Here is a 15,105-nt window from a genome sequence, read left to right as displayed (position 1 = left end):
TGGCACTTAAAGGTCCCGTCCAAGCTCAAAGTTTTCCTGTGGCGCCTGGCGCGACACTCGATGCCAACGGCGGACGTTTTACATCACCGCCACATGTCGGACACACACTTGTGTGCATTATGCGGATGTGAGGACTCATGGAGGCATGCCCTGCTGGAGTGTACCATGTCTAGATGCATTTGGGCCCTTTCTGATGAGGCTCTGACAGAGAAGGTAAGCCAAAACCAGGAGGTTAATGCAAAAAACTGGTTGTTTTCGATGCACGACGAGCTACCACGGAAGGACTTTGTCTTGCTGGTTGTTACGCTCTGGACTGTTTGGCGAGCAAGGAGAAAGGCCATTTATGAGGATATCTTCCAGAGTCCTATAGCAACAAACCTGTTCATCCAGTCTTATTTGTCAGATATTTATGCCCTGGACAAGCCGAGCAACAACGCAAGGGGTCAACCTATGCTCCGGCCTACGCATTGAATTTCGCCTCCTGGCGGTTTCCTTAAGATCTATGTTGATGCTGCGGTTGCACGGATCCGAGGAGTAGCAGCAGCTATTTGCCGCAACAAAGAAGAAGTTTTTGAGGGGGCGTCCACCATTGTCATCATGAACATAGCTGATCCTCTCACGATTGAAGCCTCAGCTATTCGGGAGGCACTAGCACTCACCGAAGACCTCAATATCCAGAGCATACATGTTGCCTCAGACTACAAAGTGGTGGTGGACGATATCAAGCAGAAGCACCTGTCGAGTTATGGAGCAATTTTACATGAAATCATAGACCAGAGTCACTCTTTCTAGAGATGTAATTTTGTTCACGAGTTTAGAAGCTCGAATTTCGAGGCTCGCAATTTAGCGAAGCATGTTTTACGTTTGGGGTGGGCCACCATATTTGGTTAGGACACCCTGGTGATTTTTTTTTCATGGACTGGTGATCTTTCTTTCGTGCATGTAAACTTGATTTTGGGTTAAATAAAGCTTGGCGTGATTGTAAAAAAAGAAGTCCACAAGGCGCGCCCGCGTCTACTACGCTCGCACTAAAAGCAGCAGATGCTCGCTACGCTAACGCCCACCTTGTGCGTTTTACTGCTCCATTTACTCCCACCTTCGGAGAGGTCGACGGGCGCCTTTCGTTTTTCTGCTTCACTTCTCCGAAGCAGAGGTCGACCGAGCTGATCTCCGCATCCCGTTTCCTGTTCATCAGAGAGAAGGGAGATAATGGCCGCCGGCGAGAGAAACGAGTCTTCGGCGGCGGTGGCGGCGCCATTGCTGGCAGCAGCGAGGGAGAGGAAGCTCTGCAAGGAGGGGTGCCCAGGGTGCAGGCTGGACGAGATCAACAAGAGCAAGACCGGCATCCCCTACCTCAACTTTTTCTACGTGTGGGTCGTCTGTCTCTGCGCCGGTGAGTGCGCCCCTCCCTCTCTTCTCCTCCACCTTGTTTGAGTTTCTTGTTTCCAGCATGGGTCCAGCTCCAGCCACCAGCGTTCTGGATGTAGCACGAGTACGCCGTTTCTTCCGTTCCACTAACACCTGTACTCTTTGTCTAGAATACATCAACACCTGTACCTTTTTGTTCTATAATACATTAATATTTCCCCTAGGTGAACGACCGACGATGGTCTTACTTCACTACTACAGCTAGCTAAACTTTTCTTCTTCCTTGGTGATGCATCAGGCTGGGGCACAGACCTGAAAACGAAAAATAATATGTCAAGTCAACAAGCAATTAGCATACCATCTCTACGCCTCGGCACTTAGGACGACTGGTTCGTAATTAATTTACTTTCTCCATAAACTAATATAAGAGCATTTAGATCACTACTTTAGTGATCTAAACGTAAGTAGTGATCTAAACGCTCTTATATTTCTCATAAACATAGCGTGAAACTTCGGAAGTTTCAGAAGAATAGATTAACCATGGCACGAACTAAAAGAGTGTAACAGATCATCGAAAACCGCCCCTCCGTACGTGTGTAGCATACCCATTAACCATGGTTTGATAGGATGGATGTACTACAGGACAATGGACGACGACAACACATCCCCTCCGTACCCATGTGTACCATCGGCTGGGTGAGAGCTGAGAAAGATGGAGTAACTCACATGTGCCTTCTCGGTGTAGAGTTCTATCACGTCTATACTGTCTGGAGTAGTACGTAGTATAGTATTCAAACTCCAATCCAAATAGTCCTATGTTGTTGTAAGCAGCACAAGGTCACGGTCCATTAACTCCTTGAACATGGCACGGTAGGGTAGGAGGCTTCGACCAATTGATTAGGGCTAGCCAAACTTGGCATTAGAGCACAATTTGTGGATTTGCCAAAAGTTTTGCGGAATTCCCAAAACTGCATTTTCACGATGGCTTTGAAAAAGTTTGTATTAATCGTAGGCAACGTTGAGTTGCTCTACATCTGCCATGTCCAGAGCGTTTCCTTTTCCTAGACAAAGGCGCGCAGGCCGCGGCTTACCGTGCCTGACCTTATAACTGACCTATACACAGATGTTTCATTGATACTCCATGTGCTGCGCGTCAGTGGCATGTCCTTTTTTTTTGCGCATCAACGTCAGTGGCATGTCTAGTGCACTATCAGCGTCTCAGTTACACATGCGTCGGATAGACAGGAAGGTCACATGTGTAGTACTACCTCCGTACGGGTTTACAAGGCCGTTCAGCAGCACAGCGCGTCCTATTTTTACTAGGCCGCTTCTCTCGGTTGCTGTTCAACTGATTAAAGGAAATTAATTCCTAGCCGCTGCATGCGAAGGAGGCTGGCTGCATGCACGCATTTGTCTCGGGCCTAGTACTCTGCCCGCTGCATGCGTGAAGCTAGCCAATGCAAGGGATATGCGTAGAAGCCAGCAGATGCATGCAGTAATTAATAACAACGTGAATCGAGGAGTTTGCATGCGTGTTTGTTTTGCCTTGGTCCTGCGGATTCGGTCGGCCGGACTAGTAATCCCGGACGGAGGTAGTACAGTACCAAGATGATAGTAGTAGCACGATGTGGGACCCGAAATGAGCGCATCTACCCTCCTCCCCGTCCACCGTACACACAGAGGATACGTGGTGGCGATCCATCCCATCCGTATGGTCTTCACTCCAGATCCAGACCCCGGTTGCTATCGGAACGGCAGGAAAGTATCTGGTCCGTCTATTCCCTCTGACAGGGAGCGAGCGAGCGAGCGCAGCCTGGAAGACCATGGAGGAAGTTTCCCGGAAGCTCAGCCGTCACCCGCTCCGAATCTTTTGTGTAGATGCACGCAATTAATCATGGATTCTATAAGTACGGTCTTTAACACTTTTTTTGAGGGGTCTTTGTCGCTTCGTGTGAAAGCATGGTGAGATGGGCTGGCCAATTTAGTCTATTGTATGTACGTTCTACATATCTCGGTTTTTGGAACCTTCCCGTTGGGATTTTGTATTTCAGTTTTTATTTATTTTTGTTTCTTTTCATAAATTTCAAAAAATCTTCGGATTTATTTTAAGGAATGCAATTGTTTTTGATTTTTTAAAAATGTTCGCATTTAAAAAAAAATGTTTGCGTCCAAAACATGTGCGAAAATTTCAAAAAGTGTTCACTTATTCAAAAAATGTTTGGAATTTCGATTCTTTTTGAGTTTTTTAAAATGCTTTCTAAAAAGTGTTTGGAATTTCCAAAGAAGTTTGTGTTTTTTAAAATCATGGTTTTCAAAAAATGTTTGGGCAAAAAATTTGCATTTCCAAAAAATGTTTGTATTTTCAAAAAATAGGAATTTGAGAATTTTTTAGTTTTAAGAAAAATGTTCACTTTTAAAAATACCTTTTGTGTTTTTAAAGCTGAATAGAAAACAACAAACGAAAGAAGTCAATCACTACAATATCCATTCGAGTCGCTATAGTACTCGTAGTGATCACTACAGTGCCGGTCCCACCACTACATTGTCAGTCAAATCGTTGTAGTGTCAGTCGAGTCGCTACGGTACTCACCTGAGTCGCTACAGTGTGAGTTGAATCGCTACCACATCCGATTGAGTCCCTAATGGATCGTCGCAATCTTGTGCGAAATAGGAGCCCCCTTAACAATCGTACGGTGGTTTCTCAAATAGATTTTGGGCCCCTTGCACTTTTGGCCTGGTAGAGCTTGGCTAAGCTGATACAGTCTTTGGAGGCAAACTAAGGCATAGCCTAGTGGTGAAAAGGGATTTATGCATTTCATCCACCCAGGTTCAAGGCATGGTACTTGCAATTGGCCTTATTGCACCAATTATACTGTACGCGCCTCCCTTACATTCTTTCTTTAAGAAAATACAGTTTTTGAACCATGCTTTGCACTTCGTTGGCTGCCGGCGTTGCATCACAAGGTCGTTTGACGGTGTTCGGTTGGCAGCACTACAGGGTTATGGTTGTGAAGATACAATTGCCTGGCATTTGATTGCTCTCGGCCTAATGTTGACGTCACCCACTCTAAGATCCAGTTATGAAGAATGCAACATGCAAGACCAAGCTTAACTCGGGTATGAAAGGGTGGAATGCCTTCTGATCAAGAATCTTGAATCTATTCTTCGAAGCACCAAATGCCCTCTCAACTTTAACTCTAAAGCTAGATTCGGCAATCTTAGGATAGTTCCTAGCAGAGAACTCATCGAGATGGTACTTGATTTTCCTAATGGGTGGAAGAACCCTAGGACGACATGCATATCCAACATCTCTTAGCTAGAACTTACTATCAGGGATATTGATCTCATCAGGTCTAGCCATGCTTTCAGCAAGAATGTTAGCATCATGGGTTGATCCTTCCTAAGAAGCTAACACATATGTAAACTTGAGATCAAAATCAACCACAACAAGTACATTTTGGCTTGTGTAGTGCTTTCTATACCTGTATGCTGCAGCCGTGACCTCGACACTATAGCAGTCATGTGAGTACCATCTAGTGCATCAATACAATCATGTGATAGCATGGAAAAAGTATTATGACTCAAAACAATACAATCATCTCATGGCAAGAACTAATAGTTAGTATTGCTCACCTTGAAATATGGATACCATTTGTAGCTTGTACGTATCACCAAAGGAGTTTGACCATTTGGTGCCTTGATCATCTCTCCTTTGGGCTCTCTAATCGCACATAAGATTTGCTTGAAATACCGAGAAATTGTCTTGTTGGATCTCCTAATTGTGTTGTAAATCACTTTGAACTTCTGGTTATGACCCACAACATGAAGGAACATTGCTACTTGATCTTCCACAGAGGTGTAGATGTTATGTTCTAGCGACCCCCTCTCTCTAAACGTCTTAACAAGCTTGGAGAAACGCGATCTTCTCATTCGAAGCATGTTGACAATCTCTACATCATTAATGTTGTAGAGTTCAGATTCGCCATCCTCTCACTATCTCGGGATAACCTTGGACCATGTCTAATCGCAGGCTTCGAATTGTGATGAACCACTCTCTTGTGGACCAACATGACCTAGGTCTGAGTCACAACTATGAGTGTTGATGCCTGAACGAGCAGCTTCATCCGTTTGTCCTAGTGAAATCGATGTTGTGGTAAGTAACAACAAAATCGACCCTGCACCCTTACCTAACGACAAAATAGTGGAGGGATGGTGGGTAGTTGTATGCTGCTTACCGCCATGTGAGACAACGCCCGCCCATGTCGGGGATGAGGCGGACGAGACAGAGACGAAGGGGACGAGTAGCTTACGGGAGGAGGAGCACATCCTGGTGCAAGAGATCTCGGTCCGCGCCGCCGGTACCACAGATCTAAGTCGCCGCCGCTACCGCTGCCAAGAACTGAGGCTGGATTTGTTCTCCCACTAGAGGTGAGCGAGTAAAAGGGGAAGGGGGGGACTGAGACTGCAGATCTCGCGCCATATCACACCTACAGATTTTCGTCTCTCGCCACCTCCATGCCTGCACCCCTACGTACGCCAACCCCCTCCTGACTTGTGCTCGCCTCAGCCGGCTCCACGAAACCGGTCGATTCAAGTGTTCCTAGCAAGTCAGGATATGGAATGCTTTGAGTTTCGTGCATGTATGAGCCAACGCCTCGTGTGAGCAATCGAATAGGCTTTTTTGCATGCACTGGTACTGTTTGGGGGGCTGCGAGCAATCAAACACACCCCATGTCTCATGCTTGACCGAGTGTATATTATTTTTGCATCCTATACGAGGAGCCCGATCTCAATGATTCCTTGAGGCTACGAGAGTGGTCCAAGATGTGTGGGCTCAAACCATGCCCTCCCAACTCCACCATCGGTTGAACGGAGCGTAGCTCAGATGGTTAGGTTCCTCTAACTCATGGGGATCACAAATCATTCATTCAAGGTAGCTTTAGCCATTGTGGATAGAAACTAGTCGCTAGAAGCAAAGGGATCTTACAAGCCAGAAAAGATGCCTTTTCTGACGCGTAAGCTACCACAAAAGGAATGAGGGGAAAATGCCTCAAGATTAGAAAGACTAAAGAGGCATGGAGGGCGGACTACAAGATTACGACTACAATACAAGCCATGAGCAATGCTTTTCTCTTATTACTTTTTTATCCCCTTGTTCCTTGGATACAATTTGTTCCTTCTATGGCCAAATCTCAATTTGTGGAGGTCTTCGGTGTCTCCTTGTGGTGGAACCAGCCTACCATAGTTCAAGTCCTAGACTTTGCATTGATGCTTGTATGCGTTCATATAGGAGTGAGTGTATGTGCGTGTATATGAGTGTCTGCGTTTGTACGGTGTTTCTTGGCAAAAGAAAACTCCACCATAGTTTCTTTTTAACACAGTACAGACGAAAGCGCTCATGCATACGCGCATACACTCACCCCTATGAGTGCACAAATGCATACCCTACCCTATGAGCACCTTCAAGAGACTGAGTCGGCATATCACCTTGAGATTTACGAAGTCACCGTAGGCGCCTCGTCGTCGACGGGAACGTCTCCTCCCACTGAAAGCGTATCGCCGGAAATCCTGAAATAAATCTAGGAATAATCGAGCACCAGGACTTGAACCCTGGTGGGCTGGGGATACCACTGTCCCTCTACTATCCAACCACAGGTTGGTTCGCAACTGCACCATAGGTTGAAAACAACATTAAGCTTTTTGCTTCTAAGAAAAGAATTTGCCATTATGATTTATGGAGTGAGAAAGAGGAGCGGCCGGACTTGTACTAGTACTTACATACACATGCACGTAAAGCCTTTCCAGAGGAGAAAGACTTGGCCAACCCTCTCATCCCGCCACCTAAATTTAGCCAAACAAACCAAAGGCAATAATCCACGAACAACTAGAGCCAGGCTTCATTCTCCAGCTCTTGGCAAACGAGGATGCCGCGCGACTCTCAGAATCCAGGCATCATCTTGATGTGGATTAAGGACGTCCAACGGAGTAGGAAGAGTCACGTAGCATTCAGCCGCAGCGGCAGCCGGAGGCATCGAGATGACCGGATCAGGCCGAGAGGCGCCATTGCTCCGCGTCAGGAAGGTGTACCATGAACGATGCCCCGGATGCAGACAGGAGAGGAAGACGCAGGCCGACCACCGGATACCCTACACGGAGTTCCTCTACATTTGGATCGCATGCTTGTGTGCCGGTATGATGCCACACGATACTCTTTTTTACAGGATTCCTCTGATGATCAGGCAGCATCCTCATGGAACAGCTGTATGACTGCCAGAATCTGGAGGATGTTATAACATTTGGATTTGCCACTCTAGTACAATAATGCAATCCAATCGCTTTCAATTAACATAACCAAGAGATTCTGATTTCAGACTTCGAAACATTAGGAGATGCTCCCAAACATGTGCCTTTCTGCATTTATTTCATGGTTTCTTCAGAGGCTCTTTCTGCAGTTTGTCTACAAAACTCACTTTTTTTTTGTCACCTTCGTTAAAAGATTGGACATATTTCTATAGTTTTTTTTATAAGTTAAGGTATATCAATTGTTGGCGTTTGCTAACTAACAACTTCGTTTGTTATCTTTCCAGCTCTACCGATCCAGTCACTGTTTCCCTATCTATACTTCATGGTATGTACAGAAGTCACAAAACTTGAACATCTATCCTTATTGTATGCATGAATTGTCGTTTGTTGAATTATTACATACTTTGTGTTGATTAATTATATGTTCGCCGTTGTTATTATTTAACAGATTAGGGACTTGGAAGTCGCAAAGCAAGAGCAAGACATTGGGTTCTATGCTGGTTTTGTTGGTTAGTATTGTCCCCTGTCAAAGTTTGTCAATTTACTGGAAAAATAAGGGAATAAAAGACTACTAGTACACCGAGTAGACTTTAATAGCGTCATAATTCGAAAATAGTTATTTTTCAACCAGTAGCTACTGACTGTATACTCTGTCTCAAGGGGCTGCTTATTTCCTTGGAAGAACCATCAGTGCTGTGCCATGGGGCATTTTTGCTGACAAATATGGGAGGAAGCCCTGCATTGTTATCAGTATCCTCTCAGTGTATGGAAAATTCAGTTAGATTATGAAAAATATTTCGTACTCCATTCAATTAAATCAAAGTTAATCCTACGCTACTACTTCTTTTTCAGGATCGTATTTAACACCCTTTTCGGCCTTAGCACGACTTACTGGATGGCAATTGTAACTAGGGGGCTACTTGGGTTACTCTGTGGTATATTAGGACCAATCAAGGTGATTTCTGTACACCGAGGGTGATGAGTTAATTAAATTAAGCAAATGGCATTAGTTGTTGAACACTCACGGTTGTGTCTGCATTTTTTTCAGGCCTATGCTTCAGAAGTCTGCAGAAAAGAGCACCAAGCACTAGGAATTTCTCTTGTGAGAACAGTTCATCTTTATGTTCAGACTCTCAGTTTGATTCATTTGAAGAAAGGCTTATCTGTTACTAGCTGATAATTATGTCTGACATTATGTCATAGGTTACATCTTCACGAGCAATAGCTCTTGTTATTGGACCAGCCATTGGAGGATTTCTTGCACAGGTGAGGATCAGTCAACTTTGATATCGAGTTATAGAAATACAGAACTATCCTTGCAGAATTAAGATCGTATTTAACCACTTTAACAAACTAAGCGTAAGTTACTCGTGCATACAGTAGTTCAATAAAGCCATTACTGCAATAATTCACTAGGCCACTATAACTATATGTAACCGTGCTGTAGAGCTTGAGAATAATGGATCATCTACTAATTGGGGCAAAACCAAAATACTGTACCAATAGGCAAGAACTTTACTGTCATGGCAGTGTTAGGAAAGTACACATATGCTTTATTTGGAGGAATTTATATCTAACAGTTAAAAATGAAAACTAGAATTTTTGTCGAAGGATGAACACAACATCTCCCTTTGGAGGATAATTAGTAATCTTATATGAATGGCATGCTCTGTCTTGTACCAGCCTACAAAGAAGTACCCGAATCTTTTCTCTGAGGAATCCATATTTGGAAGGTAGATTATTACTCATACTCTTTCAATGATACAAATTTTGCATTGTTGGGAAGATAAGATAAACCTTTCAAATTACATCTACTTATAGGTTTCCATACTTCCTCCCTTGCTTCGTCATATCGGTTCTAGCGGCAGGAGCATGTCTTGCATGCATTTGGCTCCCGGTATTGCCCGTAAATCTCCTTATGATTTTTTTTCTCTCCCTTGATTTCCTACTTAAAATAAATTATTCTTTTAGGAAACTCTGCACAAGTACCATGATGACAAAGTGGAAGCCATTGAGGAAATGGAGGCGCAAGTTGCTGATTCGACCTCAGAAGACAGGAAAGCTAAACAATCTGGATCAGGCAGAATGGCATCCACAAAGAACCTGCTAAAGAACTGGCAGTTGATGTCAGCAATAACCCTCTATTGTGTGTTTTCTCTCCATGATACAGCTTATCTTGAGGTAAATCTATGCTTAGGCATATTGAACATATTCAACAACATTTTAGGTTGAAAAGATGCTAGTATATATGATATTTACCCTTTAGAGAACAATCATATTAGGGACTAAAGCAACCTTTTTTTTGTAAGGAACTAAATCAACTTTGCATGTGTTCTGTAAATTCCATGGCCAGATATTTTCACTCTGGGCTGTGAGCAGCAGAAAATACCGGGGACTGAGTTTTACATCTCAGGAGGTTGGTACTGTGCTAGCTATCTCAGGTATGTGATGTTTCTTCAATTTGTATAGCATGGTCATTGCGCAAGAGAAACACTCAGCACAAAATGAATGAACTCGACACATATCTGGCATCTCTCCTTTACCTATTACCTGAAGTACTGGTTTTGAACTCCTTTACCCTGTGGCCATTTTTGTTCGATCTTGCAGGTTTTGGTGTTTTGGTATATCAACTTCTGATTTACCCGCTCCTTGCCAAGTATGCTGGGCTAGTCAAGCCATTCCGTTCTGCAGCGGTATGTGACAAGAACATTTTGCGTCAAGATACTTCATTGATATGTCTAATCTATTGTACAGTACCAAATGCATGTTTTTTTTCCAGGTATTATCTATACTTCTCCTTGCAACATATCCATTCATGGCTAACCTATATGGTGTGGAGCTCAAAGTACTCATCAACATAGCCTCGCTTCTTAAGAATATGTTTGCGGTATGTCCATTTTCTGGTCGGAACAAATTGTTAGCATATTATTATCTGTATTGCTCCGTTTAAAGTGAAAAATAATACAAACTAGGGGTGTTCATCGGTGGTTGGCAAAAGCCCTAGAACCCATCCAGTACAAAGAAAAATTATACCTCGCTCAGGGGCAGAGATATGTGTATAGCTAAGGGTTTCGTGCCCCCCAGCCCAATGCAAATCACTGAAGGAAATTTTTTGAGGACTTAGATGGAAGAAAATATTCTCATTTAGCTCCTCCAAACATTCATACTCCGCCACTGACCTCGCTGCTTACATTAGTAACATCCTATACAAACATATTCATCATCTTGGTGAAGAGGCCGGAAGATCAATAAAACCTTCCTTTAAAAGAATACAAACACGTTGATGACGGTTTGGGCGGGTCTACAGAAACCATAATTGAGCACCACTCGTACGGATGAAATAAAATTAGCCCCCCCCCCCCCCCCCGCGTCGGCCCTCCTCTGGCGACTCGGGGGCGCCCCTGTCACGCCGCCGCTCCCCTCCCTCCCTCACACCCAGTCTCGCCGCCACCTGAGGAGGCCGCCGGCAAAGGCCGCGCGCGCTCCGGGGAAGGTGGCGGCGAGGCGCTTCTCCTGCTCCGCGTGTCCTCCGTTTCGTCAGAGGAGGGGCCACGAGATGCGTCAGATTGGATCGGGAGGGCGGCCTCGGAGGCGGGCGGAGGTGGCGCTTGTCGGCGTCGTCCCGGTGTCCCTGCCAGCCAGTCCCGGCCCCCTGTGTGCAGCAGCTCGTCGCTGCTTGCTCGGGCGCTGACTGGTCAGGGGTGGGGGCGGATCTGGGGCTCCCTTCCCAGATCCGGCCGGTGTTGGCTGGGGCGCGAGGTGGGGTCAGCCGGTGGTGGCGGGCGGCAGGTGTGGTTAGGTGCGTGCGATCTGGGCGCCGGCCGCGGCGGCGTTGGAAGGGTAGTCGTGGTGGAGCGGCGCACGACGGTGCTGGCCTGGTGCTCGTCTGGCTGCGTAGTTGGGGCGTCCAGGTCCGGCGCTGTCCAGATCTGCCGTCCTCGGCCGCTGGGTCGGCAAGGACTCTACTCCTGCCGATGAGCTACATGCGTGGAGGTGTCTCCGTCCGGTGGCGTGGTGGCGGCTGGCTGCTGGCTGCATGGCGGTGCGTGGCTGGGAGATGTAGGTTGCTGCCTGTGGCGGTGCTTGGTGGGGCCCTCATGGCGCCCAGTGCATCCTGTGGCTGCTGGTGCTGCCATGAGGCGCGGGCGGTGGTGCGGTGTGCCCTGAATAATCTGTTCACAGGGTGTGTGAATGCTCAACTCGGCGAAAGCCATGCTCTGTTCAGAGCCGACGACGGTGATGCCCGTGGGCGCCACTACCCTTCCTGGAGGCGTCGTCAAAATGTTGATTTCACCACCCTTTGCTCGACTTCGGAGGAAACTCTGCTTCCAGGACTACCTGGAACCGATGATGGAGGCGCAACCGTGCGTCGCACCCCTTCTTGAAGGTATCATCGAGAAGTTGGCTAGGTTGTTTTGTTGGTTAGCTGCAAGCAGTGGGGTTGTTGTTGGTGGTGGTGGTGTGACTGGTTTGGGGTAACGGTGGTGCGTGTCGGGGTCTGGCAACAGTACTCCTCCGTGCTGTGGAGCAGCCATCTCTACCCCGTATGCATGTCCTTGGTGGTGTTCTGTAGGGGTTCGGCGGCGGTGCCTTTGTGTCGTCCCTCTTGCTGTGCAAGCTCAAGACCCTCTCATGGTTGCCGTTGTGTTGCTGCGAGCTTCGTGCTCTTGGTGTTGCCTCGGTCATCTTTGCTCAATGACGCGCAAGTAGCCTCCCCAACTTGCTAATCGTCCCGAACTTCACTGGCGAAGCTCGTAGTCAAGGTTCGTGCGTGGCACACGTTGACTGTGGTGCTCCTGTGTTGCGCCGTGGGTTCGGTATGCACGCCAGTGCGGTGCGTTAGGTTCCTTGCAAAGTCTTGGTATTGTGTCCCTCGACATCACCCCGCAACTACTTGTGTCTTTTATGGTGTTGGTCTTGTTAGTCTGCTAGCTATGTCCTGCCTTTGGTGGGCGCCCTACTCTTCTCATCTTCTTGTAACCTTGTTACTTGTACGGTTTTCGGCCCGCTTTTCCTTATAAACGGGTTCAAATTGTTTAGGTTTTCGATCTGGTTTCCCTTATAAACCGGATCACTCTCTGGCATAATGGCCACTTCGAGTAATATATTCAGGTGGAGAGACTCCTCCCCCGGTGATTCTAAAAAAAAAAATGTTCAGTACCCATGGGCAGTGATTTTAATAGACAATTTAATCATGAGAATATTTTGATTTATCATCTAAAATGGAACAGGCTACGATTACTATTGCCTGCAACATTCTGCAGAACACAGCGGTGGTATGTATCATCTGTCTCATTGCGTTTTCTTTGATTCATTTTTGCTATGTTCTAACTTCTCCAATGAAAACGTGTACAGGGACAAGAACAAAGGGGTGTCGCAAATGGTATATCTGTGACTCTGATGTCAATCTTCAAAGCAGTAGCCCCAGCAGCAGCAGGAATTCTGTAAGCACAGTGTTTCTTTTATTTTGTGAGTAGGAAGTACTGTGAGTTTTTGCTTGGCCGCAAGTGTGATTCCTAACCAATTAGCTAACCTTTTGCCTTTATCTAGGTTTTCATGGGCTCAGAAGAACATAACTGGATTGTTCATACCAGGTAAACACATTGCTCATATAACCCATGCTAATTGCACTTGTACTGATAGCTTTGCTTTCGACTTGAACGGAAACAAGTACTCCCTCCGTCCGAAAAAGCTTGTCACAAGCTTGTCCTTCAAATGGATGTATCTAGCACTAACTCAGATACATCTATTTGAGGGACAGGTTTTTTCGGACAGAGGGAGTACATATTATCAGGGCATATACTCCCTTCGTTCCTAAATATTTATCATTTTAGAGATTTCAAATGGACTACCACATATGGATGTATATAGACATATTTTAAAGTGTAGATTCACTCATTTTACTTCGTATGTAGTCACTTGTTAAAATCTCTAGAAAGACAAATATTTAGGAACGGAGGGAGTACTTATTTGATTTATCATCCGATATGCAGGTGATCAGATCCTGTTCTGGATGCTGAACATGGTGTCGGTAATCGGGCTCTCGCTGACGTTCAAGCCATTTTTCTCTATGCCGAGTGCGCTGAAATGATGAGCATACAATTATGTTCATCTAGCTAGTTAAGTAAAGTTAGGGACACACCACAGTTTGCAGCCCTGGATAAAGAAAAACTGCGTCGTGTATTGTGTCACATATATTTTTCATATTTTTTTTTGGTTGTGTGATCAGATGTGTCAAGATATCCTTTTTTTAGGTCAAAACTCCTACGCACGAGGTGCTTTGGTTTATGAGTCGTTCCTGGTAAGAAGACCAAAATTGTTTTGGTGGATTGTTAATCTAAAGGGTTTCATATGTACCTTGAACTCCGCAACAATGAATACATTTTTTTCAGATTGGGAAACTATTATTTGTATCTGAACCTTGCTATCCACGACTAAAAGACAAAACCTTGATATCCGCCAGAGCAGCTTGCAATTGCCTGCATTGCGGAACTAGCAAACTGAAACACTAAGGTAGCTGTTTTTTTGTTTTTTGAAAGAGCCAGCATCGCTGGCATTCATTGATAATAGTAGGAAGCAACGGAAAACAACAAGGTGATAAAGATCCTAGCAACAAGGTGATAAAGATCCTAGGATTAGAGGATCCGAAGATCAAAGACAAAAAGAAAAACAGTAGCCCTAGTAGCTGTAACACGACACTCCATACAAATCATACTAGGCAGCGCAGCTCTGACTCCGACGGTGAACTACTAAGAAAACTGGGCAGGGGTGGCGTCACGGAGGATCAGTGAAAAAAGAAGAAGATATTTTTCATGTTTTTTTGGTTATGTCACGGCCCTCATTTTAATAATAGGTCGGGGCTGTTTTGGTAACTTTCGGTTCCCCCCATCACACGGCATCCCATTTCCTCTTCCCTTCCTGCAAAAACGATTACTCCACAGCACCAGAGCATCTTACATCACGCCGCCCGTACTTCATCGGCCTTTCTACCCTTCCTCTCTCGAAACCCTAGAGTGCTCATCCACCGGAGTACCAGAGCCCATTCACTGCCAGCGGTGTCCACCTCGTCGGATCTGCTTCTGCGGCCGCATCTACCCTTCCCACCTCTCCTAGAAACAAGTAGACTGCTCATCCACCACTGTACCACAACCCATTCAGTGTCGGCCTTGTCCACGGCGCCGGATCTGCTTCGCTGGTACTCTCGTCAACCGCAGCGCATCTGCAGCGGCTCCTTCGTACTCCCCACCGGAGACGCTTCGTCCACACCCCCGGAGCCGCCCCACCGACACCCCCGTCAGCGACCTCTGATCCTCTTCACCCACACCTTCCTCAACCCTACCGGAGCCGCTTAGCGGACACCATCCTCAACCCTACTGAAGTAGCTTCGCCTATACCATTCTCAACCCTACCAGGGCCGCTTTGCCAACGCCCAAG

At 46.0% G+C, this 15,105-nt stretch overlaps 1 protein-coding gene across 3 annotated transcripts; it reads left to right on the top strand.

Annotated features, from left to right (window-relative positions):
- The first annotated feature begins 1,014 nt into the window (after positions 1-1,014).
- LOC123069713 (probable peptide/nitrate transporter At3g43790) lies at positions 1,015-14,075 on the top strand. 3 transcript variants are annotated; one of them, XM_044492648.1, is made up of 18 exons: positions 1,015-1,106; positions 1,196-1,393; positions 7,956-7,996; positions 8,120-8,180; positions 8,332-8,434; positions 8,524-8,626; positions 8,720-8,773; positions 8,875-8,937; positions 9,355-9,404; positions 9,493-9,568; positions 9,643-9,852; positions 10,025-10,112; positions 10,279-10,364; positions 10,451-10,558; positions 12,903-12,947; positions 13,027-13,115; positions 13,222-13,265; positions 13,665-14,075. In XM_044492648.1, the coding sequence occupies exons 2-18, from the start codon at positions 1,210-1,212 to the stop codon at positions 13,760-13,762; spliced, it is 1,503 nt and encodes a 500-aa protein (XP_044348583.1). In that variant the 5' UTR covers positions 1,015-1,106; positions 1,196-1,209; the 3' UTR covers positions 13,763-14,075. The 3 variants fall into 3 exon arrangements, with proteins under 3 accessions (XP_044348583.1, XP_044348582.1, XP_044348584.1); XM_044492647.1 differs by having other exon boundaries at positions 1,062-1,393; XM_044492649.1 differs by lacking the exons at positions 1,015-1,106; positions 1,196-1,393 and adding an exon at positions 7,260-7,558.
- Positions 14,076-15,105: the final 1,030 nt, after the last annotated feature.

Source organism: Triticum aestivum, chromosome 3B (assembly GCF_018294505.1).
Source record: "Triticum aestivum cultivar Chinese Spring chromosome 3B, IWGSC CS RefSeq v2.1, whole genome shotgun sequence".
NCBI classification, from domain to species: domain Eukaryota; kingdom Viridiplantae; phylum Streptophyta; class Magnoliopsida; order Poales; family Poaceae; genus Triticum; species Triticum aestivum.
The sequence above is the reverse complement of the archived record's forward strand: the minus strand, read 5'-3'. Positions and strand labels throughout refer to the sequence as shown.

Bases quoted from the DNA above. Each gene is read 5' to 3' on its own strand.
- LOC123069713 (XM_044492648.1), top strand. From the start codon at position 1,210: ATGGCCGCCGGCGAGAGAAACGAGTCTTCGGCGGCGGTGGCGGCGCCA. The intron at 9,405-9,492 runs GTAGATTATTAC...ATCTACTTATAG, and splicing joins GAGGAATCCATATTTGGAAG to GTTTCCATACTTCCTCCCTT. The intron at 9,569-9,642 runs GTATTGCCCGTA...TTATTCTTTTAG, and splicing joins TTGCATGCATTTGGCTCCCG to GAAACTCTGCACAAGTACCA.